The following is an 8,361-nucleotide window of genomic DNA, read 5'->3' as shown; positions in this document are numbered from 1 at the left end:
TGTGCCCCCCGCGGCAGCTCCTGGTGGCGGCGGCGGCGGCGGCCGGAGGAGGCGCAGGAGGAGGTCGGGTCGAGCGTGACAGAGGCCAGACCGGCGCAGGTAGAGACCCTGTCCACCCGCTGGGCACGAGGGCGCCAGGTGCCGCCTCACTCCTGTGCGCCCCGGACGCGAACTGTGGCCCACCCGACGGTTCCCCGCCAGCCACCGCCGGCGGAGCGGGTGCGTCCAAAGCTGGGAACCCGGCGGCGGCGGCGGCGGCGGCGGCGGCGGCCGTGGCAGCGGCAGCGGCAGCAGCAGCGGCCAAACCTTCGGACAGCGGCGGTGGCAGTGGAGGCGGCGTGGGGAGCCCGGGAGCGCAGGGGGCTAAGTACCCGGAGCACAGCAACCCGGCCATCCTGCTAATGGGCTCAGCCAACGGCGGGCCCGTAGTCAAAACTGACTCGCAGCAGCCCCTCGTGTGGCCCGCCTGGGTCTACTGCACGCGTTACTCGGATCGTCCGTCCTCCGGTGAGTACCCAGCCCCAGGCTGTGCCGTGCCTTTCGGCTCCGCGGACGCCGCCCCTAGAACTCTTAGCCTCCGGGTTGGGGAGAGCATGACGGATCTCGGGCGTTCTCTTCTCTCACGCCTGCTTCCTCCTTCTTGACCTCGGTCCCAGTCACAGTCGAGCATTGCACCCAGTTTTGCGCTCCTGGATTCGGCGGCCACCTCCCGGGAGGCTACAGCTCAGGGCACGGGAAGCTCGATCCTTCGGTGTTGAACTCCGAGCCCTTCCGGCCTTCTTTATGTTTTACCTTTATTATTCTTAGGAAAGACACAAGCATCATTGGTTTTCCGTCCAGGGAAAGGGGTTTTTAGAATTAGCGAGAAGGTGGGCCTAGAAATCTGGGTCTGAAATCCCGCCAGCCTCGCCCTGCGGAGGCCGAAATCGAACAAAGCTGTCATTAGAGTAATAATCTTCACTTTGTGTTCTTACAGACCCAAACACCATATCGATATTTTCTGCGGAGAGCTCACTTGCATAGAGATAGCTTTAAGGAGACACAGGAAGAGAGAGAAACGCATCAGATCGCTGTCGCTCTTCCCCAGGCCGGGTAGCCAAGAGAGTCTGACCCGGGTGGGTGGAATTCAGGGGAGGGCAGTTGCTGAAACGGTGGGTGCCGAGAGCCCCTGGCCCCTGGTTTTCTAGAGCTGACAGACAGTGGGAGAGAAGACAGGTCAGGCTCAGGTCAGAAAGCTGGGCCGAGGGCATGAGAGACCCCTCCGCCCCAGCTTCTCCGAAGCGCGCCTCGCACATCCTCCCGGCCCTGCCCCTTCCTTCTTTCACTCCTTCCTTTCGCACGTCTGCCAGATAGCAGATTTCTGTCAGCCATAGGCCCGTTTTTCTCGATTTTCCTTTGGCCCTTTACCCACATACTCCTTGCGCTTCGAGAACCCCAATCTGAGACCTACTGTGGGACAGCCGCTAGGCCCCGGGAGAGGAGGCTGCGGCCTGCCCGCCTCCCCGGACTGCAGCTCCCGGGAGACCGGTGGGAGCCACGAGGAGGGCGGTAGGGGTTCTTGGCCTCCGATTGGGGTTCCGGCCACCTGGGTCTGGCAGGAGGCAGGGTACGGCGTAGCGGTGCACCGCTCTACTCTGGCTGGTCTCCGCCTCCGCACCGCTGCCGGCTGGGCGCGGATCGATGCTCGCTATCAGCCCCCGCCATCTCGAGCCCCGTTATTGACTCGGGCTCCCTGAACCTCCGAAAAGCTGCTTTGATTGACTCGCCTGATGGATAGAGTGATTGAGCTGTCAGGCCGTGAGGCTCGGGCTGGCCAGGAGGCTACGATTTTATTACAAGTGTTCCTCCCTCTGCGCGCGCGCGCGCACACGAGCGCGCGCGCACACACACACACACACACACACACACACACACACACCAACAACAACACTCTAACCACGTCCGGGACGCACAATGCGCAAGTAGGGGCTTTCTGAGGATGTACACATTTCCTGGGCCATCTCTACTCACTAGGCTAATGACTACACTAAACCAAGGCCTTCCTCCCGTCCCAACCCGCCTCCCAGTGCTTTCTGCACTGGGCTCAGGAGTGGGCCTTGTCTTTGTTCTTGGCTGCTTTCTTCTTACGTGCCTGGGGAGGCAGGGTGCTGGCTCCTTCTCCTGCATGAGCAGTTCGGGGAGACGAACCCCAGCCCGGACTTGCGGGGCGGCCAGGCCTGGACTCTTTTGTCACAGGACAGCTGGTGACCCCAGCGCTGGTCTGCCCCAGAAGCCAGCCACCCAGTTTACCCCTCTGTTGCTAGGTTTGGAGATGCCGGGGAAGATGCTTCTTCCAGACAGTTTTAGAGGTTAACAGCTCTGACAGGGACTTCACTTGACTCAGGAAGCTCCCATAACCGTGACAGGGCCCAGCAAGGAAGCTCCAGGAGACTTGGGTGTGCAGGCTGATGGGCAGAGGTGCAGGCTTTAGAGTCAGCCTCCTGTCTTTTCCCTTTTCTCTTCAGGGCTGGGCTCCATAGCAGCCCTCTTCGCAGACTAGGTTCTGAGGGACACTTCACTTTCCTAGGAAGGTTTCCTGTGGCCTCTTCCTATACCCATCTTAGAGGCAAAGCACAGATTTTTGTCGGGATTGCCCCACTCTCTGTGTCCCTCTGCCCCTGTTTTGCTCGTGGATAAATAACCTTGCAAATAGGTGGGCAGGGAAAGCAGCTCTGGCTTGCTTTTGTTATTCAGTCTTCAATCCTGAAATTGCAGCTTCTGTGTCCAAAAGAGAGATGAGGGAGACTTGCCTGTGCTGCTGGGTGCAGGAATGGGGAGGGCCCTCTCTTTCTTACTGGCACCATCCAAGGGACAAAACAGAGAACTCAGGGGCCAGGGCATGTGGGTAAGGCATACAACTGGGTGAAGGCCTTTTCTCCCTTTTCAGGGAAACGGGTGGTCAGCGTCTTCCTGGGACCCTATAAAGGGCTTCGTTTTAGGCCACAGGGACAGAAGAACAGGTCGAGAGAGCAGATGCTGAATACTTTGGAGCTAGACAGGTCTCTCACAGCGCCCTCCTTATCCCCTTGTTTTCTGGAGTCAATAGCTACAAGCAGATGGGGTCTTGTTGTATGTGTGTGGGTGTAGGTGTGCTTCTTGAGGAGGGGGAGAGGATTGGCTTTCAGGCTGGCGATTTCCCCAGGGCAATCCCGTCCTAGTGTCTTTACTACTGCAGTGTTGAGCCTCTCTTTATTCCGGGACTGTGAAGACAGCAGGCCCCCCGATCTCCAACTCTGGGTTGGGCCGGATGGAGCTCCAAATATCTCTCCATCTTGGACTCTGTGATTTAAGCCTATCACACGGCTCTCCTGTGCTGAACTGGGGTGTGGGTGCACACACAGCTTCTGCCAACTTGCCTCCGTGACCCTTCGGGCATTCCAGAGGGGAACCCAGTGACCCCAGTAGCCAGCCGATGGATCTAGGGGCTAGCGGGCGAGGGTGATAGATGGGGGGCGGCGGCAGCGGGGCCTCGGCTGGCGCCCAGGAAGCGCGGGGCGCGATCCCCGCTCGGCTCCGCAATTCTCACGGCTTCTTCTGCCCTCTTCCCCCTCCCCTCTGCCCTCCGTCCCCACCTCCCACCCGTCCTCTCCGCCGCTGCAGGTCCGCGCACCAGAAAGCTAAAGAAGAAGAAAAACGAGAAGGAGGACAAGCGGCCGCGGACGGCGTTCACGGCCGAGCAGCTGCAGAGACTCAAGGCGGAGTTCCAGGCGAACCGCTACATCACCGAGCAGCGGCGGCAGACCTTGGCCCAGGAGCTCAGCCTCAACGAGTCCCAGATCAAGATCTGGTTCCAGAACAAGCGCGCCAAGATCAAGAAAGCCACGGGCATCAAGAACGGCCTGGCGCTGCACCTCATGGCGCAGGGACTATACAACCACTCAACCACTACGGTCCAGGACAAAGACGAGAGCGAGTAGCCGCCGCCGGCAGGGGCCGCGCGGTCCGGCCGCCGCGCCCGCGCCCCCTCCCGGTACCGCCACCGCCGCCTTGCCGGCCCCACGCCCGGGGAGAAATAATCAGCGCAAAGGAGGAGGAAGGGAACAACACGGACAAGAGAGAGAAAGGGGTCCCCAGGACGGAGAGTCGCGTTGGAACGAGACATTTTTCCAAAGGGAGAAAGACTCGGACAGGTGCTATCGAAAAATCAGATCAGTTCTCTCTTCACAGTATAAGGGACGAAACTGCGAACTCCTTAAAGCTCTATCTAGCCAAACCGCTTACGACCTTGTATATATTTAATTTCAGGTAAGGAAAAGAATTATGTGTAGCGATCTCTATTTGCTGGACTTTTTATTAATCTCCTTTATTATTATTGTTATAATTATTATAATTATTATAATTATTTTATCCCCCGCCTCCGCCTCGCTGCCCCCGGCCCAGTTTCGTTTTCTTTTGAATGTTACTGCTTCTCCGGTGCCTCCCGCCCCGCATCGCTGGCCCTCGTTTCTCTGGGACTTTTCTTTGTGTGCGTGAGAGTGTGCTTCCTCGCGTGTCTGCCCTTCTCCCGGCCCCCTCTGTCGGTCTGTCTGTCCTGCCCTCCACCCCTTTCGTTTTCCGGAGACTTGTTGAGAAATACGACCCCACAGACTGCGAGACTGAACCGCCGCTACAAGCCAAAGATTTTATTATGTTCAGAAACCTGTAGTCTGAAATAAAGTGTACACTGTGCTCACGAGCGGCTGGCGGGCCTCCTCTTTGCGGGCTGGGGAAGGGCGAGGGCGCAGGCACACGGCGGCCCGGCGCACAGAGCGCGCTCACCGGGCTGGGAGCCCCGGCGGCTCGGCCCAGCCTTAAGATCCATCACCACACAACGAATACGGGGCGTCAGCGGGGCGCGGTGATAGGGGCGGCCCAGACCCGGGGATGGCCCGGGTTTGGAGGGTCTGGAGGGACACTCTTGGTCTCCGATTGCCTCGAAAGGATCCCAAAGGCCGGAACCCCCCAGTTCTGACTTCGGACACACTGCCGGGCTCTTGGGCTGCTTCCCGCGCAGAGCCAGGACCAGCCCGGCTGCAGCCTGCTCTGGTTCAACCTGCTCCTCGCTCCAGCTTACTTCTTTTCTTTCTCTGTCTGTTTTTTCCTGATGCGAGTTTTGCTGGAGGTTTTCTCCTCTAGAAGCAGAAGGCCTTCCCAGGGCGGGGCAGCGGTGAGGGGCTGCCTCCCCTCCTGAGCGAGGGGCGCCTCGGGGCTGCCTGGACTTCCCGCTCTTCGTTTGGAGAAGTGATTTCGTTGACGAAACGGCTGGTCGAGGGCGGCACACGAGCCTCGCGGGGCTCAGAGCTCCTGGCTCCGTAAAACCGGGAGAGGAGGCCCGGATGCTGGGAAGCTATGCAGAGCGGCAGCCCCTCGATCAGCTGCCGGATCGCTCTGCGCCGCGACCTCCGACGTGGGCACAGGCCTGACTCGCCCCTAACCCAAAGCCTAAGCAGGGGCCCTTTCACAATCCCAACAAAGCCTGGCTTGGTTTCTGACCGAGAGGGGCGCAGACACATGCCCCCCGGACCCCCAGGACCCCCGGACTTCAGAGAGGGAAATGTCTGGACACTTGCCCCAGACCCTGGTGCCTAGCCTTCTTGGGTAGCCACTGGACCCCGCCATTCAGGCACTAGGGGGAGGAAGAGGAGGTCCCTTCTTATCTCCCTTTGCTCCAGGACTTTTTTTGAATGGTAAATTCTGTTCTCTCTGTTTTCCCCTGTCTTCTGTAGTATGTATGTATGTACCTGTACTCGTGTGGCCAGATATGTAGATGTCCCGAAAACCTCATGTGTATATGTGATCACGTGTAGATAGATATTGGTGCATCTGAGTACCGCACGGGGTTTTGTGTATTCCTGCATGTGTGAGCATTATGCAACTGGGTGTTCATGTCTCTGTAATTAGATGCACACTTGGATGTTTGTGAGTCCACAGCGTGTGTGCATGTGCTTATTTGTGTTTGCAGGTGTGTTTGTGCACACGTGGGAACTCTGCTTCTGTGCTCTTCCCTTGGGTTTCTTTCCTCTTTGTTGGACTGATTTTGTGAGAAGTGGGAATGACCAGTCAGTCTGCCGTTTTTCTTGAAAAATTCCCCCTGATTTGGGCCTATGTCTGGGGGAAGTGACAGTGCCAGGTACCAGGTCTAGGAAGCCAAAGGACCGTTGAAGTCCCTGGTCAAGGCCTTGGGGGGTTGGGGCTCAGGGACCTGGAGTTGGAGAGCATATTTGACATTGCCATGGGTTCCCAACTTTACTGCAGTAAATCTCTTTCTTCTATTCCTTTCACACCTTTCTGGGGTGGATGGAGTAACCTCTGCACATAATAGGTGCTCACCCAATCCTTGAGTGAAGGGTTGGAAGCAGTGAGGTGGGCTCTTCCCTGGGGATGGCCCAGCTGAGTTGTTTTCTAGTGGCTGGAAGTACATACTTTGCTTTTCTCGGGAAGGTGGATGCAGGGGAGGAGCCTGGAATCTCCAGGCTCTCCAGAGCTTTGGGTTAGGGGGTCTGAGACCTGAGGCCCAGGGTACCCCTTCCCGAATCCAGACAGCTCAGAATATCAAGAAGTTTCCCGGCCACATCCAGGTACGATGTTGGGGGTGCCCAGTTCTACAGAGAAGCTTACTGTTCTGGATGCCTGGAAACTGGGCTGCCCTCCTTCTCCCTTCCTCAGTGTGGCCCGTTAGGGTACCTACGCCCCTCAAGATCGCTAGATCCAGAGCCTGGGGCAGGGGCCAACTTGAGCAGCAACTCCAAGAAGCGTCCTGTTCCTTGAGGCTCCTCTTTATCTCTAGCAAGAGATCAAAGCCAAGAGTTCTCTCTCTTCACCCCGGGGAAGAGCGAGGAGGTGGTCACCTCTCCCCACAATTATACTAGTAAAGTGTATAGATGTGTCATTACTATGTAATTTGATTTCTGGCCCATTATCTCCTTTTATCTTCCAATCTCTATGGGTAATTAGAGTTTCCTTCATTTTTCAGAGGAGGAAACTGAAGCCCTGAGAACTTAAACATTTGGTCCATGCCTCCTCTGTGCCCCTGTGTCTCCCTCTTTGTCACATCTACTCATTACAGCTGCCTTTTTCTGAGGAATCTGACCAAGGCCCTGAAGTCATCGTCCAGAATGACTTTCCTATCTTCTCTCACTCTTCCCCTTCCCCACTGGAAAATCCTCCTTATTGGGGCAGAGACGAGGGAAGGAGGACTCTGGTCATACCTCTTTTCGTGCACCCCTGCTAAAAAAGAAAGGAATAATAAACATAAACAGGCATCGATTTCTCTGATTTATGGGGCTGGCTTAGCCAGCTGCCGGTGTATTAAAGTCTGGGGCTGCATCAAAATAAATACTGGAGTGTGCTATCCCAACTTCCTCATTTTCTACCTTTTTTTTTTTTTTTTTTTTTTTAAGATTGGATTGAACCATAAACTTAAATCTTCCTCAGCCCAGGAGGAAATACACACTAGCCAAGTCTAAACAGTATTGATCCCTGGCTCTTTCTGAGGGCAAAGGTCTCTGTTTTCTTCCTGGAAACTCCCTTTCCTTTGGTAGGGTCAAGAAGAGGACGAGTGGATGGGGGTGGACTAACGAAGGGGTGTTTGGGTGTGTGGGGCTGCGTCGTAGGACTGCGTTAGCTTGTGTGTTTGTGTGTCGTGTTGTGTGTGGCCATTCACATAGAGGTGGTATTGATTACATTTATTTGTGCTTGGTATGTGGAAGTGTGTGTTTTGAGTGTATGGGTGCCGATAGTGATTGTTTGGTGTTTGTGGGTGCGATGATATCACCAGGGAGGCCACTGTGCCCCAATGCCCTCAGTAAAAGGGCCTAACTGCAGGGGTAGGGGTGAACCTGGCTGACTCCAAGAGGCCGAGGCCAAGGCCAGGGTCAGGGAGGCCCTCCCCAGACTCCTTGCCCCGTGAAGGTGTCTGCCGTGGCTCCTCTGGGGGCGCCGTCAGTTCCTCCAAAGGAGGAACTGCTTTTCCTCTTCTTGAAAGCCATTCCTCTAGCAATATAAGCACCCCCTGAAGCAGCCCTCTCCTAGCTTTGCCTCACAGCCTGGGGCCCGTTTAATCTGGATGTCATCGTGGGTTACACTGGAAATCCTGTTCACTCCATCTGCGGGGAGGTGGCAAAGTACAGCTTCATCCCTCATCACCCCTGCCTGGGACTTCTGCTGTCTCTGGCTTTGAACCCAGGTGAAAGGGTTGTGGAAACCTGTGGAAAGGGGCAGGGCTGGGGACTCTACCAGCCCTCTACTCCTCCCCAAATGACTTAGGCCAGTCACCTAATGCAGTCCCATTGTTGGAGGGGTCCTGCAGGGATTCTTGAATAAAAGGTCTCATTTAACTAGGGC

At 56.5% G+C, this 8,361-nt stretch overlaps 1 protein-coding gene across 1 annotated transcript in view; it reads left to right on the top strand.

Moving 5' to 3' along the window:
- EN1 (engrailed homeobox 1) overlaps nt 1-3,956 on the top strand; it is a 14,188-nt gene extending 10,232 nt beyond the window's left edge. The window contains exons 7-8 of the mRNA XM_007456362.1: nt 2-507; nt 3,640-3,956. Coding sequence (XP_007456424.1) covers nt 2-507; nt 3,640-3,956 — 823 coding nt within the window. The remainder of the gene's footprint in view (nt 1; nt 508-3,639) is intronic.
- Nucleotides 3,957-8,361: the final 4,405 nt, after the last annotated feature.

The sequence above is a fragment of the Lipotes vexillifer genome, unplaced genomic scaffold, assembly GCF_000442215.2.
Source record: "Lipotes vexillifer unplaced genomic scaffold, Lipotes_vexillifer_v1.1 scaffold3, whole genome shotgun sequence".
NCBI classification, from domain to species: Eukaryota; Metazoa; Chordata; class Mammalia; order Artiodactyla; family Lipotidae; genus Lipotes; species Lipotes vexillifer.
This window is presented reverse-complemented; position numbering and strand designations above follow the sequence as displayed.